This window comes from Patagioenas fasciata, chromosome 2 (genome assembly GCF_037038585.1).
Source record: "Patagioenas fasciata isolate bPatFas1 chromosome 2, bPatFas1.hap1, whole genome shotgun sequence".
Taxonomy (NCBI): Eukaryota; Metazoa; Chordata; class Aves; order Columbiformes; family Columbidae; genus Patagioenas; species Patagioenas fasciata.
In genome coordinates this window covers 168405265-168423790 of record NC_092521.1, presented here as the reverse complement: position 1 = coordinate 168423790, position 18526 = coordinate 168405265, and the positions used below count along the sequence as shown (strand labels likewise).

General features: G+C 51.5%; 1 protein-coding gene across 2 annotated transcripts in view; it reads left to right on the top strand.

The window, feature by feature from the left end:
- The window catches only part of SETD2 (SET domain containing 2, histone lysine methyltransferase), a 65889-nt gene that overhangs the window by 46512 nt on the left and 851 nt on the right, over positions 1 to 18526 (top strand). For both annotated transcript variants that reach the window (XM_065829930.2, XM_065829929.2), the window contains exons 13-20: positions 4599 to 4647; positions 5546 to 5726; positions 9425 to 10100; positions 11016 to 11150; positions 12406 to 12545; positions 14099 to 14210; positions 18065 to 18145; positions 18390 to 18491. In XM_065829930.2, coding sequence (XP_065686002.1) covers positions 4599 to 4647; positions 5546 to 5726; positions 9425 to 10100; positions 11016 to 11150; positions 12406 to 12545; positions 14099 to 14210; positions 18065 to 18145; positions 18390 to 18491 — 1476 coding nt within the window. The remainder of the gene's footprint in view (positions 1 to 4598; positions 4648 to 5545; positions 5727 to 9424; positions 10101 to 11015; positions 11151 to 12405; positions 12546 to 14098; positions 14211 to 18064; positions 18146 to 18389; positions 18492 to 18526) is intronic.

The window sequence follows — 18526 nt, the reverse complement described above, 5'->3', positions numbered from 1 at the left end:
ACGAGCGCTACAATCTTATGTTCTTATCTTTACCCCTTTTACCTTTCCATCCTTTACCACTTTCTATTCTTAATTTGATATCTTATATCATCTTCGATTTTTAATAGTCTTTTATTTTTCTTTAGAGATCTTTTCCGTGCCCTCAATTGGAGAATCGACACCGTTCGCTGGTCGCTGGTTTTGCTCCATCTTAGGAAAGCGCAAAAGCTGGGAGCCCATGGCTTGGGCAAGCGCACTCTCTGCTGGGCTAAGAACTGGTTGGAGGGCTGGGCCCAGAGAGTGCTGGTCAGTGGGGCCGCATCCAGCTGGTGCCCAGTTGCTAGTGGTGTCCCCAGAGGTCAGGGTTGGCTCCAGTCCTGTTGAGCATCTTGATCGATGGTTTAGATGAGGGGATTGAGACCATCATCAGCAAATTTGCTGATGACACCAAGTTGGGGGGGAGTGTGGAGCTGTTGGTCGACAGGCTGGCACAGAGTGGCTGGAGAGCAGTCAGGCGGAAAGGGACCTGGGGGGACTCATGGACAGGAAGCTCAGCAGGAGCCAACAGTGTGCCCAGGTGGCCAAGAAGGCCAATGGTGTCCTGTCCTGTATCCAAACCAGCGTGGTCAGCAGGACAAGGGCAGTGATCCTTCCCCTGTGCTCTGCACTGGGGAGGCCACACCTGGAGTGTTGTGTTCAGTTCTGGGCCCCTCAGCTCAGGAAAGAGATTGAAGTGCTGGAGCGGGTCCAGAGAAGAGCAACGAGACTGGGGAAGGGACTTGAGCACAAGCCCTATGGGGAGAGGCTGAGGGAGCTGGGCTTGTTCAGTCTGGAGCAGAGGAGGCTTAGAGCTGAGCTCAGCACTCTCTAGAACGACCTGAAGGGCAGTTCTAGCCAGGGGGGATTGGGCTCTTCTCCCAGGCAGTCAGCAATAGGACAAGGGGGCATGGGCTTCAACTCTGCCAGGGGAAATTGAGGCTGGAGATGAGAAAGCAATTCTGTGCAGAGAGAGTGGTCAGCATTGGAATGGCTGCCCAGGGAGGTGCTGGACTCAGTGGCCCGGGAGGTTTTTAAACTGAGATTGGCCATGGCACTGAGTTCCATGATCTGGTCAATGGACTGGAGTTGGACCAAGGGTTGGACTGGATGAGCTCTGAGGTCTCTTCCAACCCAGTCCATTCTGTGATTCTGTGAAATCCTGCCCTGGGAAAGCCAAAATCTCAGCAAACTCCCCTCGAAAAGCTTCTTTGTGTTGCACTAACTATATATTTTATTAATTAATCACCTTTTGGTTTTTTAATGGTAGCAGCAGCCACCATCAGGGATACCCTGACTTTTCCCTCTCTGATTTTCCATAGTTGGTTTCTTCGGTGTTATTTCCTGACTCTATTTTCAGCCAGAAAACAGCTGGTTCATCACATTTGGCTCCAAATCACTGGGTGTTTTTGTGAACTACAATATTATTTTGGGAAGGGAGCAAAGCAAGGGCTTGGGATGAGCTGCAATTTAAAGAAAATGAGCTTCTTTCCCCACGCTACCAGAATCTGGTTGGTCATTAATGTGGTAAAACATCCCTATACAATCATTAGCATCTCTAATATTAAAACATTTCATTTACAGTTTATAAGTCTGAGTATAAAATACAATTGAAAACTGGTGGTGGTTAAACTGGGGCAGCCCCAGTCCCCTCATTTCCAGACCAGGACCCTGTGAAGTTTTAATCTTCGTGTCCCTGCACAAGCGCCGTAACCCCAGGGCTGCCGGTGCCTCAGAAGAGCGATAAATAATTAAAAGTGCTCTAACACCTCTTGCAATTTCCCCTTGTGAAGCAGCGGCTTCTGCTCGGCTCCTGGGTTAAGGTCCCGCTTTTGCAGGTGATGAGTCGGTGGCGTTTGGGGACAGTGATGGTGGGGACAGTGATGGGGACAAGGGGTTGTTAGTGCGGGTAATACCGATGGAAAGGCAACATGAGGGGGGTTTAATGCAACACACGGAAAGATCAGAGGCGATAATTAAAGGAGGTGGGGAGAGAACGCCCTGAGGACCCTCGCGAGGCGAACGAAACCTGGTTAAACAGCAGCTGCGCAATGTCAGCCCCGTGGATCAGCAGGAAACTGCTCCGGGTGACTCTGCCAGAGGTTTGGAGCTAAACCGGGGGGCTGGTCCAGCTTCTGAACCATCGCCTGCCTGCAAATAATGGAGAGAAGAACCATGGGTTTGGTGGAAAGGATCAGAGCAATGACCGTCCCTGTGCTGGGCACTGGGGACGCCAAACATCAAATGGGAACGGAGCTGGTGAGGGGCTGGAGCACAAGTGTGATGGAGCGGCTGAGGGACCTGGGGGGTTCAGCTGGAGAACAGGAGCTGAGGGGAGACAGGGACACAAAGAAACGGCCTCAAGTTGCGCCAGGGGAGGTTGAGGTTGGATCTGGGAACAATTTCTGCCCCAAAGGGCTGTGGGGCATTGGAACAGGCTGCCCAGGGCAGTGCTGGAGTCACCATCCCTGGAGGGCTGGACAGACGGACAGGAGGTTCTCAGGACATGGGGCAGTGCCGGGGGTGTGATAACGCTTGGACTCGATGATCTTGAGGGTCTTTTCCAACCAAAATGATTCAATGATAACCTGTTTGCCTTTGAGCCCTGGCATTAAGAGCATGTTGATGGTTGCTGTGTCCTCCCTGGCTCCTTCTCCCCACCCTTGTCCCACGGATCTGCCATCCCACGGCCTCGAGGCTTCTCCAGGCTGGCACAGCTTGGGTTGGGCTGGATGGCCACGGGCAGCACATCTGGCTCCAGAAAGAGAAGTGTTTGGGCCAAGGGAGCACTGGCGATGTGTCTGAATCCCTCATCTCTGCTCTGCGCTCTCCCAGTCTGGTTTTCCCGCTCCTGCCCCTTTTGATCCACAGCAAATGTGTGAATAAATCAGAGCAATTCACAGAGACCCTATTTGCAGGCTCCTCAACGCCTCTCGCCACTGGCAGAGGGCACAGCACGTTCATTTGCAGACGCTTCCAACTGCACATGTTCGCTGCTTTGCATTCAGGCTCCACGGAAAAGCAACAATATTTCAAAAATCCTTAAAATCTTGGCCAAAATCGCCTTTTTTTTTTTGTAACCTTCAGCAGCACTTTTGAAGTGGTTGCATCTTGCAAACAGACCACACCAGGGTTTCTTGTATTTCCATTTGTTTCATCAAAGGAAAATGTGTTTTCTTAGCTTGAAATGTGGGGCTAAGACCGTGTTTTTCTTATATATGTAATGTAAATATGTTTTTCTCAACCAAAATGGTGGAGGCCATCCCTGATGAGGCTTGGGGGTGCTGGGAGAAGCCCAGGGATGGTCCATGGGAGCTGGTGAGATGGGTGAGGAGATGATGGCCACCAACAACATCTCTGTTTCTCCAGCGTGGTGAAACTGTGGCTGTTTCACTGAAATACCTCAGTAATCACAGAATCAGCGTCTCAAGATGAAGGATGAGCATGAGCCAGCACTGGGCCCTTGTGGCCAGGAAGCCAATGGGACCTGGGGTGGGTTAGAAGGGGGTGGTCAGTAGGTCAGAGAGGTTCTCCTGCCCCTCTGCTCTGCCCTGGGAAGACCACACCTGGAATTTTGTGTCCAGTTGTGGCCCCTCAGCTCCAAAGGACAGGGAACTGCTGGAGAGAGTCCAGCGCAGCCACCAAGATGCTGGAGGGAGTGGAGCATCTCCCGTGTGAGGAAAGGCTGAGGGAGCTGGGGCTCTGGAGCTGGAGAAGAGGAGACTGAGGGGGGACTCATTCCTGGGGATCAAGATGGAAAGGGGCAGTGTCAGGAGGATGGAGCCAGGCTCTTCTGGGTGACAACCAGTGACAGGACAAGGGGCAATGGGTGCAAAGTGGAACACAGGAGGTTCCACTGCAAGAGGAGAAGCAACTTGTTGGGGGTGAGGGTGTCAGAGCCTGGCCCAGGCTGCCCAGGGAGGTTGTGGAGTCTCCTTCTCTGCAGACATTCAAACCCGCCTGGACCCCTTCCTGTGGAACCTCAGCTGGGTGTTCCTGCTCCGGGGGGATTGCACTGGATGAGCTTTCCAGGGCCCTTCAATCCCTGACACTCTGGGATTCTGTGATTTCATCAAATCCAACTCCCTGCTCCTCGCAGGATTAACTAAAACTGCCTTGAAGACCAGGATGGGTACAACGAGAGGTCTTTGGGTGCTGGCAGGGATCGGTGACCTGAGACACCCCAACACAGTGAGGCTCGGTTGGCATCTGTGGGAACATCAGGGCGGACAAACTAAGAGGTGGAAAAGCACAGTTTTGCACCTGAAGAGGACCTTGTTTAGTTCCAAAAATCAGGCTTTTTCGCTTTTCTGGCAGAGCTGGAAATTCAGGTGCTGGTACACGTGGGCGGGATGGGCGGCTTGGCCCGAAAACTCACATAAACTCCTCAAACACAAAATGCAGTCAGAGGGAATGTATAGAAAGCACCGCAATAATTTGCTTAAAACCAGAACTTTACTTCAGGAGACCTTTTTTGTCCTGTTTTCTTTAAAAATCACGAGTGAATTGCTGAATTATTCGTGCTGTGTTGTGCTGTTGGGGTTGTGCTGCAATTCTGACCCTGCTCGTGGCTTGTTTTGCAGGAGGTTTATCGCATCCCCAAGAAGAGTCAAGCGGAGAGGGAGAACAGTGGTATGTACCCGTCTATCGATTCACTCCTATCAAACCACTTCATTTTCCCAGTCTGGGATATCAAGAGGTGCTTTGTACCAGCACTGGTGTGGCCAGCAGGCCCAGGGCAGTGAGCGTCCCTGTGCTGGGCACTGAGGAGGACAAATCCTGGGGGCAGTTTTGGGCTCATCAGCTCAGGGCTCAAAATGGCGGCACCACAATCACCTCAAAACACAAAATGGCGGCACCAAGATCACCTCAGGGCTCAAAATGGCGACCAGAGCGGTGGCGGGATCACCTCACACCAAGAAAGGCCTTGAGGTGCTGGAGTGAGTGGAGAGAAGGGAATGGAGCTGGTGAGGGGCTGGAGCACAAGTGTGATGGAGCGGCTGAGGGACCTGGGGGTTCAGCTGGAGAACAGGAGCTGAGGGGAGACAGGGACACAAAGAAACGGCCTCAGGTTGCGCCAGGGGAGGTTGAGGTTGGATCTGGGAACAATTTCTTCCCCAAAGGGCTGTGGGGCATTGGAACAGGCTGCCCAGGGCAGTGCTGGAGTCACCATCCCTGGAGGGTTGGACAGACGGACATGAGGTTCTCAGGACATAGGGCAGTGCTGGGGTGGGTTATAGTTGGACTCCATGATCTTGAGGGGCTTTTCCAACCCAAACGATTCCATGAGATGGTTCTGCCCTCATAACTTGATGTTCCTGGTCATCAAAAGCAGCTCCTGTGAATAAAGGAGGTATTTAAGTAGTGAGTGAAGGGAATTGTAACCCTGTGGCTGATGCGGTGCAACCTAAGCCTTATTTGAATCGAGACTCTCTTCACTAACAGAAGCTGCTGAAGCTGCAGGAAGGGAGGGCTAGAAATACACTCACTTATACAAATTCTCTCCTTTTTCACCCATTTTCCCCAACAGCCGACCGTGGGAGGGAAACCGCCGGCCACAAGGATCAGACTCCCACTCCCAAGAACCCCGTCCTGAGCAGAGAGCGGGACCCTGAGCGGCAGAGCCAGAGCAAAGAGAAGAAGAGACGACGAGACTCGTTGTCCCCTCCGTCCTCGGCGTACGAGCGAGGAACCAAGCGGCCGGAGGACAGGCAAGTTGTGGATCCAACCGCTGGGCTGGGAGTGTTAGAATTGCGGTAATCCTGGGTGAAAACGCTGGGAAAAATGGTCCTGGTGAGCTCTGAAAACACCCAGGGATGGGGAAGGAAGTTTTATGCTGTGAGACACGTTCCCTGGATGGAGTTTGGTGGCTCCTTGGTGTGAGGTGGCCTCTCCTCTTGGATAACATACACCATCATCTTCAGATAAGCCACACTGTTGTCCAGATAACCCACACTATTGTCCAGATAACCAACACTGTTGTCCAGATGACCCACACTGTTGTCCAGATAACCCACACTGTTGTCCAGATAACCCACACTATTGTCCAGATAACCCACACTGTTGTCCAGGTAACCCACACTATTGTCCAAATAACCAACACTGTTGTCCAGATAACCCACACTGTTGTCCAGATAACTCACACTGTTGTCCAGATAACCCACACTGTGTTCTTCAGGCACACTGTGGGAGTTCAGTGGATGATGAGGGAAGCTACACCCAGCTCTCACACAGAAGTCAGAGATCCCTCCTCACACAGAGAGAACTTCTGGGTCCTCCAGAACCCGTTCCCTTCTTCGCCTCCACCCATCCCCAGTGCGCTTGGGGATTATCTAAACTTCAACTTGAAAAGAGTTAGAAGTACCCACACCAAAGAGGATTTCTGACACAAAACCACTCCCTTGGCCAAGGGAATATTCCCCAAAAGCTGTTGAGCGTGAGGAAAGCGGTCCAGGTAGGTAGGACCCACCCCACTGAGCTGGGAATGGTGGCTGAGAAGAGTTCTAAAGACCTCATAGTGATCTTATGTTTCCTTTTTGCGGGTGGCCCGATGGATTCCCACCTCCCCTGTGGACGTTTTGCAAGCGAAGGATACAAGGGGAGATCTTGGACTTCAAATTTACTTCTGTCTTCTAAAAGAAGATATTTAAACACAACTTGTCTAGAGAATCACAGAATCCCAGAGTGTCAGGGGTTGAAGGGCCCTGGAAAGCTCATCCAGTGCAATCCCCCCGGAGCAGGAACACCCAGCTGAGGTTCCACAGGAAGGGGTCCAGGCGGGTTTGAATGTCTGCAGAGAAGGAGACTCCACAGCCTCCCTGGGCAGCCTGGGCCAGGCTCTGACACCCTCACCCCCAACAAGTTGCTTCTCCTCTTGCAGTGGAACCTCCTGTGTTCCAGTTTGCACCCATTGCCCCTTGTCCTGTCACTGGGTGTCACCCAGAAGAGCCTGGCTCCATCCTCCTGACACTGCCCCTTTCCATCTTGATCCCCAGGAATGAGTCCCCCCTCAGTCTCCTCTTCTCCAGCTCCAGAGCCCCAGCTCCCTCAGCCTTTCCTCACACGGGAGATGCTCCACTCCCTTCAGCATCTTGGTGGCTGCGCTGGACTCTCTCCAGCAGTTCCCTGTCCTTCTGGAGCTGAGGGGCCACAACTGGACACAATATTCCAGGTGTGGTCTCCCCAGGGCAGAGCAGAGGGGCAGGAGAACCTCTCTGACCTACTGACCACCCCCTTCTAACCCACCCCAGGTACCATTGGCTTCCTGGCCACAAGGGCCCAGTGCTGGCTCATGCTCACCCTGCTGCTGCTGTCCCCAGGACCCCCAGGTCCAGCAAAAGCATCAGATACTTTGCCTTGATAAGTTGAGTTCAAGGAACAAGCAGAAAGAGAAAGTATTTGCAATTTTTAACTGATTTTAAGTGAGAATGGGATCAGTGCCATGACCCTGGCAGCCACCCAAAGCTTATTCATCCTTTTTTAATAGATTCAGACCATGTTTTTTTGAGCCAGAGGAGCAATGAAGGTGATGGTGCTGGTGGTAGCACGTGAATCAGCGGCTGCTTCTTACCAAATACCCATTTTCCTCCCTCGACCGTTGCTTCTTAATTAAGAGAAGGAAAATATAACGTCTTGCGTTTCAGAGAGACCTCAGATCGTGTTAAAGGCAGTAAGAATACCAAGGAATTTCCTTTAAAGAAGTCAGTTTGCTGGTTTTCCTCCTAAATAAGATCTAAAGTCACTTAGTAATTAGGGAACAATGGGTGGCGAATCAGCCAGACGAGGAGACTTTTGTCCTCGGATTGAGCCGTGCTGGGAAACTTTCAAACATCTGGATGAGAAATAAGATGTAGAACTATAATACCGGATTTAATAAGACAAAGTAATTAAAAAAGGTGGAGAGAGGAGCAGAGCAAACAGGAGAGCATCGCTGGTTTGCTCTGTGCTAAACCCCCCCGTGTTTTTCCGCCCGTCCCTTCACGCTGGCTGCTTCTCCTCTAAACTCCAGGAAAGACTCTAATTATCGAAATGGAGCTCGTCACGTCAATAAGGTTCTCATTAACGGATCCTTGGGACGCGAGGGGCGTCTCTAAGTGTATCTATTGGTAGCAATGTGCTTTTGATATGGAAACTGAACGCGCGAACCTAAAGCGCGTATATAGAGAATATACTGGATGCTTTGTAGAATCCGTTCTGTTAGGGCTGCAAAGCATTTTTCTTTGTAATCCCTGTTTTACCACACTCATAACTGCGCAAAATATCCACCTTTGATCTGCAGTTTTCCATGGTTGAGGTCTGATCAAAGTCCTTAGGCTTTTTTTATTTTATTTTATTTTATTTCTTCTTTAACTCCTTGGAAAAAACCCTTCCAGCTGCTCTGTGTCTCGGGCTGAAAATTCCTATTTATAAATAAAAGAATGAAATCCCTGCACCGTGAGGCCGGTAAATCCAGTGGGACCATTCGGCTCATCCTCCTTGCTCCCGGCTGAGCGGGACCAGGGGCTGGTTCTGCTCTCTCTGAGTTGCCACCGTTGGTCAAACAGCTGAAAACAAGTGAATGATTTTAAGGACTGATGCTGCTCTTGGGCATTTGGGCCTCCCCAGGTCTGTGTGGTCCTTTTGCTGCTGGAGCCCTGGACCTGCAGCTTTCTGAGCTCTCACAAACCCTCTTCTCTTTTTTCCCTTTTTTCTCTTTTTTCCCTTTTTTCTCTTTTTTCTCTTTTTTCTCCTCTTGCTCTCCCTGTTCCTCTCCCTCTCTCCCTCTCCCTCTTCCTCTCTCTTCTTCTCCTCTTCTTTCTTCCCTTCCCCTTCCTGTTGTCTTCCTCTCCTTCTCCTTCTCCTTCTCCTTCTCCTTCTCCTTCTCCTTCTCCTTCTCCTTCTCCTTCTCCTTCTCCTTCTCCTTCTCCTTCTCCTTCTCCTTCTCCTTCTCCTTCTCCTTCTCCTTCTCCTTCTCCTTCTCCTTCTCCTTCTCCTTCTCCTTCTCCTTCTCCTTCTCCTTCTCCTTCTCCTTCTCCTTCTCCTTCTCCTTCTCCTTCTCCTTCTCCTTCTCCTTCTCCTCCTTCTCCTTCCCCTTCCCCTTCCCCTTCCCCTTCCCCTTCCCCTTCCCCTTCCCCTTCCCCTTCCCCTTCCCCTTCCCCTTCCCCTTGTTCTCCCTCCTTTTCTTTCCCCCTTCCCTTCCCTTCCCTTCCCTTCCCTTCCCTTCCCTTCCCTTCCCTTCCCTTCCCTTCCCTTCCCTTCCCTTCCCTTCCCTTCCCTTCCCTTCCCTTCCCTTCCCTTCCCTTCCCTTCCCTTCCCTTCCCGCTCTCTCCTTTCTCCTCCCTCTCCTCTCTCCTCTCTCCTCTCTCCTCTTTCCTCTCTCCTCTCTCCTCTCTCCTCTCTCCTCTCTCCCTTTCTTCCCTTTCTCTCGCAGGTATGACACACCAGCATCCTCAAAGAAGAAAGTCCGCCTCAAGGACCGCAACAAGCTCTCCACGGAAGAGCGCAGGAAGCTCTTTGAGCAAGAAGTCGCCCAACGCGAAGCCCAAAAACAACAGCAGCAGCTCCAAAACCTGGGGATGACGTCCCCCTTGCCCTACGACTCCATGGGCTACGGCGCGTCCCACCACAGCTTCATCGGCTACCCGCCCGGCTACCCCATGCAAGCCTACGTAGACCCCAGCAACCCCAACGCCGGCAAGGTGCTGCTGCCCACCCCCACCATGGACTCCATGTGCTCGCCGGCGCCCTACGAGCACCCGCAGACTTTGGTCGGGCACACGGTAGAACCCACCTTAACTACTCCCCAGCCGGTACCCGTCGTCCAACATGTAGCAACCCCCATGGAGGTGACAACCCCGCAGTATGTAGCGCAGAGCGACGCCGTGGTCCATCAGGAAGCCAACGTGGCCGTCCTGCCCGTGGCTCCGGCGGGAGCGGTGCAGAGCCAGAGCTACGGCGTGTGGGACTCGGCCCAGCAGCCCGTGGCCGTTCCGCAGCAGTACTCGCCCGCACAGTCCCAACCGGCCATTTATTACCAAGGACAGACCTGTCAGACGGTGTACGGTGTGACGTCCCCCTACTCGCAGACGACCCCGCCGATTGTCCAGGTAATTTTTATTTCAGGCACAACGTGGCGTGAAACACCCACAAAACAAAGCGTTCTGGCCTGGTACACTTTATTCGCTCACACTTTGCTGGTGTTCTTAATACTAACATTCTTAATATTTTTCTAATATTAATATTTTTCTAATATTAAGCCTCTTCCACCCAAGAGTCTGAGAAAAGCACATTTACATGGGGTGTTTTCCATGTGCAAACGCCATTTGTTGTAGTCGTTGGGGTCAAGTGGGAGTTGACAGAGATTATTTTGAACCTGCTTATGAAAGTTATGGTGGTTTTTTGGTTACTGGTTCTGGCGAACAGATATTTCTGGGTAAAAGCTTCTGCAGTAAAACCTGGAGGCGTGAGCTCCCCTTCCCTTGAATTTTGGAGCAGCTGATAGCTCTTGTGGGACTTAAACAGCTCTTGTGGGACTTAAACAGCTCTTGTGGGACTTAAACAGCTCTTGTGTGACTTACACCAAACAAGAAGCCCAACAGATCGACCTTCTTCATCTGTTTTCTCTAAATTACACGTCCCTTTCCATCATGCTCAGCCTTGAGCTCCAAATGACCCCGCTGAAGTTCGATCTCCTTCTGTTTTATCTTCGTTCACAAGGGTATTGGTGTTCAGCGCCTTCCCGATGCCCCGTTCTTCCCAAAATCAAGACGTAGGCGATTGTACGACTCCTGTGATGGCAAATTGGCCAATTTTATATGGATATTGTTTGCTTGAACCCCACCTCAGTCACTGGTTATTGCTATTTTGTTTGGATTTTACATTCCCCTGCTCCCCGAGGACCATTAACCTCTTCTTGCCTCCTCTCCTTTAACCCCACTAAGAGAAGCTGTACTTTGTCCTCCAGAAAAGTGGGGTTTTTTGGTAAATCAAGCTCATTTGTGATTCCTTGTGCTCCATTTCAGAGTTATGCCCAACCAAGTCTCCAGTACATCCAGGGCCAGCAGATCTACACAGCTCATCCGCAGGGCGTCATCGTGCAGCCCCCGACGGCCGTGACCACCATCGTGGCGGCCGGGCAGCCCCAGCCCATCCAGCAGGTAAAGGTTTTGTGGGGCAGAGTCGTGAAATGGCAGAATCATTTTGGTTGGAAGAGACCCTTAAGATCATCGAGTCCAACCATAACCTAAATCTAGCACTAAACCGTGTCCCTAAGAAGGGATGGGGAGTGTTTGTGGACGTCTGCTTTGGGTTTGCGTGGTTCCTCGTGGCTTCTGGATGCTGTTGGATGCGTTGAAAAGCAGTAGTCCCATGTGGCCAAAAGGCCAATGGGACCTGGGGTGCGTGAGGAAGAGTCAGGTCAGGGAGGTTCCTCCCCCTCTGCTCTGCCCTGGTGAGGCCACATCTGGAGTTCTGGGTCCAGTTCTGGGCTCCCCAGTTGAAGAAGGACAAGGAATTACTGGAGAAAGTCCAGGGAGGGACACAAAGATGCTGAGAGCTCTGGAGCATCTTTGTGATGAGGAGACTGAGAGAGCTGGGGCTGTTGAGCTGCAGAAGAGAAGCTGAGAAGGATGTGATCAATGGATCAGTATCTCGGGGGGGTGTCAGAGGATGGAGCAGACTGTTCAGTGGTGCCCAGCGCCAGGGTGAGGGGCAACGGGCACAGAGTGAAACACAGGAGGCTCCATGTGAACATGAGCAGAAACTTCTTTGCTGGGAGATGCCAGAGCCTGGCCCAGGCTGCCCAGAGCGGGTGTGGAGTCTCCTTCTCTGGGACATTCAAACCCCCTGGACCCACCTGTGTGATCTGCTCTGTGACCCTGTGTGATCTGCTCTGTGACCCTGCATGAGGAGGTGGGCTGGGGGATCTACAGAGGTCCCTTCAACCCAACCATCTGCAATTCTGTGTGATTCTGTACCAGCCGGAGGAGTTTTCTATGTGGAAGCTGATCTCCAGGCTGGGTGTGGGCATCAGACACGCTTTGGGGGGTGTTGGGCCCAGATCCTGCTGAGTTCAGACTTTCCGCTGGCCCATCCAAGAAGTGAGGACATTCTATGATTCCATATCCATGTGTGGATGGGCACGTGGGAGCTCCATGAGCCACTTCGACCGCCAAAGCCCCTTCATCAGAAACCGAGTAGCCATATTACAAACTTGTGATGTTCTCAAGTGCGTGCTTGGGGTATTTGATGAAGACCAAGGGAAAGACGTTGTCTACATCACTTCTTAGGCCAACGCTAAAGTCGGTTTTAAGTTTTACCCTCAACAAATTGTTTGTGGCCGGGGTAAGAGCCGTCAGGGCTGCTCTGACCATCCTCACATCTTTCTTTTCCCCCTTTCTGTGCTGTTTGCAGCCAGAGCTTGTGGTGACCAATAACCTCCTGGACTTGCCTCCACCATCCCCTCCAAAACCCAAAACCATCGTCCTCCCACCCAACTGGAAAACAGCCCGAGATCCAGAGGGGAAGATCTACTACTACCACGTGGTAACGAGGTGAGCGTGTTAATGAGGTGAGCAGGGTAACGAGGTGAGCGTGGTCACCGCTTCAGGGTTGGAGTTTGGGAGCTCAAATAAAGGAATTGGGTGCAAAAGAAATAGATGTTCAACCCTTAGGCACCGCAGAACTCCTGATGAGGTGCTGCTGGGAGGCTGAGATTGCTCCAGACCTTTTCTTCACACCCATAAATGTGTCCTTGGGATAAAGCCCCTTTTTTTTGGAGCAGAACGATAGCAAATTATTTCCTTATAGACAAAGACTCCAACCGTGTATTGAGTTGCAACAGGTTGTGGTGAGGAGCTCCCCTCCGAAAAATAATCCCATCAAAGCAACATCTTCCTCCCCAGCAGCTCGGTCAAGGTGGATTTAGTTCTTTTGGCATCTTCTTTGGTTTTCATCGCTCTGCCAGCACCCAAGGCGCCCCACACGGAGCTGAAATGGCAGGAGAATGAACAGGTGGAGACCTTGGGTGTCCCTCTTGCTGTGAATAACCCGGTTTATTGAACACATGAGCGTTGTGTGGGTGTCCGGTGTGAACAGGCCTTGGGTGGCACAGGGATCAGCGTGTGGGTTTGTTCTCTAAAATCAAAGGGTTTGTCTTCTCACCCTCCTTTTTTTTCGATCTGTTCTGGAGCAAGAAATAGAATTTCCCAGCGTTTCCCCCCAACTTCACGATCGGTTTTGGAAGGTGCCAGGTTTTTGGATCAATACCTATGAACTTAGCTCAAATTTTAGGCTTCTGAAAAGAATTTCTTTCGATTTCCAGCTCCATGTGAGGTCTGTATGTGGATCCACCTCTCTAAAGGGTGAATATTTTCAGTATTTTCTTACAAGTCCTGAGTGTCTTGGTGTCAGTTACTGTTCTTGCGGACATTTCTCTGCATCAACCCATCGTTTCAGTCTCCTGTTGGGACTCGTTCCTACCACCTTACACACCAAGAATTGCACCAGCAGCGGAGCAGGAGACCCTAAAACCTCAGGAATTAAAGGAAAAAAGGGTCAGGTGGGGATTTGTGATTTGCGTTGTGGTTTTTAAGCCCTGCAATGAGACGAGGAGACCCAAGCGAGCATTCCCCCTTGGCACGGAATTCCTCCTCCATGCATCTTCTGCAGCTACACGAGAAGCCACTAATTGAATAGAATTAACCTTGGACTTTTTCGAGGCGCACAGGCTGGAAGGTTTATTTCCATCCTTCTCTTAACTGTAGCTTCCAACAGGACAAGACCGGTAGAGGAAAATAAATCCTACTTGTCTCCCATCTTTCCACGCCGGAATCACTGACATTTCACCCCTGCCACAAACTTCCCTTCACCCCACGTTGTCACCAGTGATAGAAAATTGCTCCAGTTCCCTTTTTTAAGTCCTTTTCGCTTGGTTCGAGCCTTCTCCACTTCGCAGCCTTCCCAAACTCAACATTAACAGCAAGATAGGGCCACATTAAAGAGTTTCGATGACTGATGGAGACCAGATGTCCCAGTTCATGGGACACTCAGGTACCTGTTGCTTTCAAGAGGCTCATGGTCCGTCTGTCCGTCTGTCTTCCTCCAGGCAAACCCAGTGGGACCCTCCGACCTGGGACAGCCCGGGGGACGACGCCAGCCTGGAACACGAAGCCGAGATGGACCTGGGGACCCCAACGTACGATGAGAACCCCATGAAGGTAAACGCGGGGTCAGCGAGGGAAAACTCGGCATTAACAGCACAGGGGCTGTTGTTGAGGTCTCTATGGACTCAGGGGGGTGACAGAGGGACAGAAGTGATCTGAGATCAGCCATAGCGACTCTACCGACTGTAGGACCATTGTTTTTTGTGCTTTAAAGGGATTAAGGGCATTAAGTTGTTCTTTTCTTGCCACTCTAAAATACCTGATGCCCGGTAGCCGCTGAGGAGCAACTTCTCCATCTCACCATGTTTTCCCTTGGTGACAAATACTCAAACAGAGATTTTCGTGGTGCTTTTACCTCCTTCTGGGTTGGGTAAAGACCCTGATGCTCCTTTGCTCTGGGGTTTGGCTGAGCACCTGGGGTTATGATGTCCTGCTCTGGATGCCCTGCAACATCACCTTAAAACTGGCCAGAAAAAGAGCCCTGGGGCCAAAGGTTTGTTGGGTTCTAGCGCTCAGGGAGCGATTGTGTCGATGTTGGGGTGATACCTGCAGACCCGGCGCTGGTTTTGCTGTAGGTACCGAAGGCACCGTCCGTCCTACATCCCCAGGAACGTCCCACTGGGATCCCAAGGGTTAACCCAGCCCCCGAAACGCCTCCCAGTCCCTTGGAATTCCTGGAGAGTTCGCTTAAACTACATAATTTCCAAATATTTCCCTCCCTGTAAGAAAAAGAAGTTAATTAGCAAATGAGGCCGAGGAGATTTTACTTCTGCAGAGGAATCCAGAAAAGCGTTTTACATGATTTTTTGGCCCCAGGTCGCGATCAGGATCGGGAAAGAGCAACAAATACCCCGAATTTGCTGGTTTCTCCAGCGCGTTTTGCTTCGCTGGGAAGGGTTCGCCCCTGGCGTCGATCCCGCTTTATCTGCACTTGGGTTCGGCTTGCACGTTGTTCTTGAAGGAAATCGGCTTGGAAAGGGAGACACGAGAACCTATTGATCAATTTCTCTATTCCTCATTTGATTTATCAAGTTATTTATCACTTTCAGGTGAGGTTTTATTAATCAGGAATAGCCATAAACTGTGTCCCCACGGAGGGATTTGCTGCCCTCGCTGTACAAGCTGAACCTTAGTGAGAGATATTGGGGAACATTGATGGGGACAACACAGGGAGAAGAAAATTGGGCTTTTCTGAGCCTGAAAATACAGATTTACTGGTGCTTTGTGGCCTGGGAGTCATCTTCTTATGGGATTTTGGGGGTCTCAGCATTACCCGCAAGGAAAGCTGCTGGTTTTTCAAGTGCAGATTCCAAACCTTTGGGATAAAAACCATTTGGGATGATGCTCCAAGGGCTTCGTGACCCCCAAAATCCCCATTTTCAGGTGCAAAACTTCTCCGAAACCATCAATACCTCGTTCCTATATTAAGCCTGACCTTACGACAACAAAGTTCTTCAGTGCTTTAGATCTCCTTCTCGCCTCAAGTTTGGCTTTTTCCCAGCCGCGGAAACAACACGGAATCCCTGGTTCCCGCCGCCCCCGCAGCGCCGTTCCCGCCCCGAAATCCCAACCGCATTCCTTACATGGTTTTCCTTCTCCCCACCCCACACCTTTTCCACAAGGGATTCGACCCCCGGCACCGCGGCTCCGGGCGCCCGACAGCTGCCGCTGCTATTCCTGGGTGGTTTATTTCCATCTCAACGCCTTTCTCAGCATCACCCGCTCCCTCCTGGGTCCCCCCGGAGCCGGTGTCACCGCCGCTGGTGACAGCGCCGGGCGGGCTCGCACGCCACTGATCATTTTGATGGAAAGGCACAAGAGGCGCGTGAAACCGCGCTTGCTGTTCGCCTTTAAAACATATTTGAAAGCCTATTTTTCACCCCTGAGAAAGGAAGATCCATGAGGGGGTGGCTCGGTGAGGCCGGCGATGCCACGGGGCTGGATGCTGAAGCTTTTACATCTTTTTAAGGTGGAAAAGCCGCGGGTTTATCGCCCAGGATGTTTGTGTCTCTGCCCATCGGTGCCTCCCGCAGCTCCTCTGTATTTCCCGGTAGTTTTGGCTTCTTGCTCCGCATCCCAAGCTGCTTCCCCCCGCCCCAAAAACCATCTTTTCCAGCCTCTCCATCGCCACCTCCCCTCTGCAGGGCTTTTTCCATACAACTTGGAGGCTGATAAATGGGAATAGCGGAGTTTTGCTCCTGGTTTTCCCATCCGTCAGACTCAGCGATATCAGCTTTGGTTTCTCCCCCCACCCCCCAAAAATGCCGTTTTCCTTTTCCACATCACCCAGCACCCCCCACCGTTGTGTGGGGACACCATGGAGCCTTTCCACATCTTGCACATTTAATCCCAGCCTTAATCCAACCAGGCCGGGCTTTATTTTTGCCTTTACTTCGCCTTTATTTACTCACATCTTTATTTAACCTTTGGGGCGCTTCCCTGCAAGCCCCAAACCCATCTGGTGAAGCGACCTAATTAGCGTTGATAACTTATATTTTAATTAATCCCTCGAGGGCTAAATGAAGTGACCCACATAGAAAATAAGCCCTTGTGGCGAATTAATAGAGTTGGGGTGTGTGGGGGCGATGGGGACGGAAGGTGACGGGGCTGGTGACGCCGTGGGGACCCCTTACCGGCTTTTTGATGTTGGTCCCTGAGCTTTGATGTGCCGGACAGCCCTGGGCAATAAAACTCGTGATTTAAGCTCTGGCTTAACGGGATTTTGCAGCTTTGCCCTCCATCCTCAGGGCTTGGAAAGGGTTGGGCTGGATCCCGCTTGTTTCACTGTTAAATACTTGTAAAAATGGCTTCTTTTTTAAATTAATTTGGGGTTGATACCTAGGAAAACAGGCACAAATTCTGATCTAAAATTCATGGGCTGAATAAAGGAGTTTGGCTCAAACAGCCCCCGGAGCGGGGTCAGGATTGTGCCCCTCCCCGAGCCAGGCTGGATTTGGCCCTAAAAATCATCATTAGGCTTTAACGTAATGATAATTGGATGGGAAGGGGATGATCAGCTGCTGTGCTTCTCACTCGTCGCCAAAAAAAGGTAATAACCCCCCAAAAACCAACCCGACTCGCCAATGGAGGACTGGGATCAAACTGGGAAGTGGACTGGGATGTGGACTGGGATCAGACTGGAGATTGTGCTGGGATCAGGCTGGGAAGTGGACTGGGATCGAACTGGGAAGAGTGCTGGGATGGTCCTGGGAAATGTGCTGGAACTGGGCTGGGAATGGACTGGGAATCGTGCCAGTGTGGACCATACCAGTGCTGGGCTGGGCAGCAAACTGGGACCAAACTGGGAAGCGCGCCTGGGTTGGGAAACCACCAGGACTAAGCTGGGAAGAGACCAGGACTAAACTGGGAGGTGCACCAGGACTAAATGGGAAGAGACCAGGACTAACTGGGAGGTGCACCAGGACTTAACTGGGAAGAGACCAGGACTAAAGTGGGAGGTACACCAGGATTAACTGGGAAGCTGACTGGGCCCCCCTGGCTGTGGGGCAGGAGCGATGTCCCCAGGGTGGGGACAGGGATGGGCACAGTCCCGAGCACCATCTCACAGCCTTTTAGTCCCTTTAATTGCCTTTTATTTCCTTTTCTTCCTTTTTATTTCCTTTTATTCCCTTTCATTTCCTCTTATTCCCTTTCCTTTCCTCTTATTCCCTTTCCTTTCCTTTTATTCAATTTTATTCCCTTTCGTTTCCTTTTATTCCCTTTCATTTCCTTCTGTTTCCTTTTATTCCCTTTCATTTCTTTTCATTCCCTTTATTTTCCTTTTATATAATTTCCTTTGATTCTCCTTTATTTCCTTTGATTCCCTTTCATTTCCTTTTATTCCCTTTTACTTCCTTTCATTTCCTTGTATTCCCTTTAATTTCCCATTTATTCCCTTTCATTCTCAGTCTTCCAAGAAGGCCAAGACGGCCGAAGCCGACACGTCCAGCGAGCTGGCCAAGAAGAGCAAGGAGGTGTTCAGGAAAGAGGTCGGTGTCCCCAACATCCCCAATGTCCCCAGCGTCCCCGGGGCGGCTGAATCGTCACCGTCCCACCCCGGTGACACCACCTGGGGCGTCAATCCCGGGCGGACAATCCCTCTGCAAGGAGGCGGCTCCACCTTGGGGGGTCAGGGACACGGAGGTGGCCCCTTGGGGACACATCACCCGCCCGGGGAGGGTACGGGGTGACAATGGCAGGGGTTAGTGACGCGTGTCGGTGTCCCCGGCGCAGATGTCGCAGTTCATCGTGCAGTGCCTGAACCCCTATCGCAAACCCGACTGCAAGGTGGGGCGCATCACCACCACCGAGGACTTCAAACACCTGGCGCGCAAGGTGACGGCGACGGCGACGGGAAATGGGGGGAATGA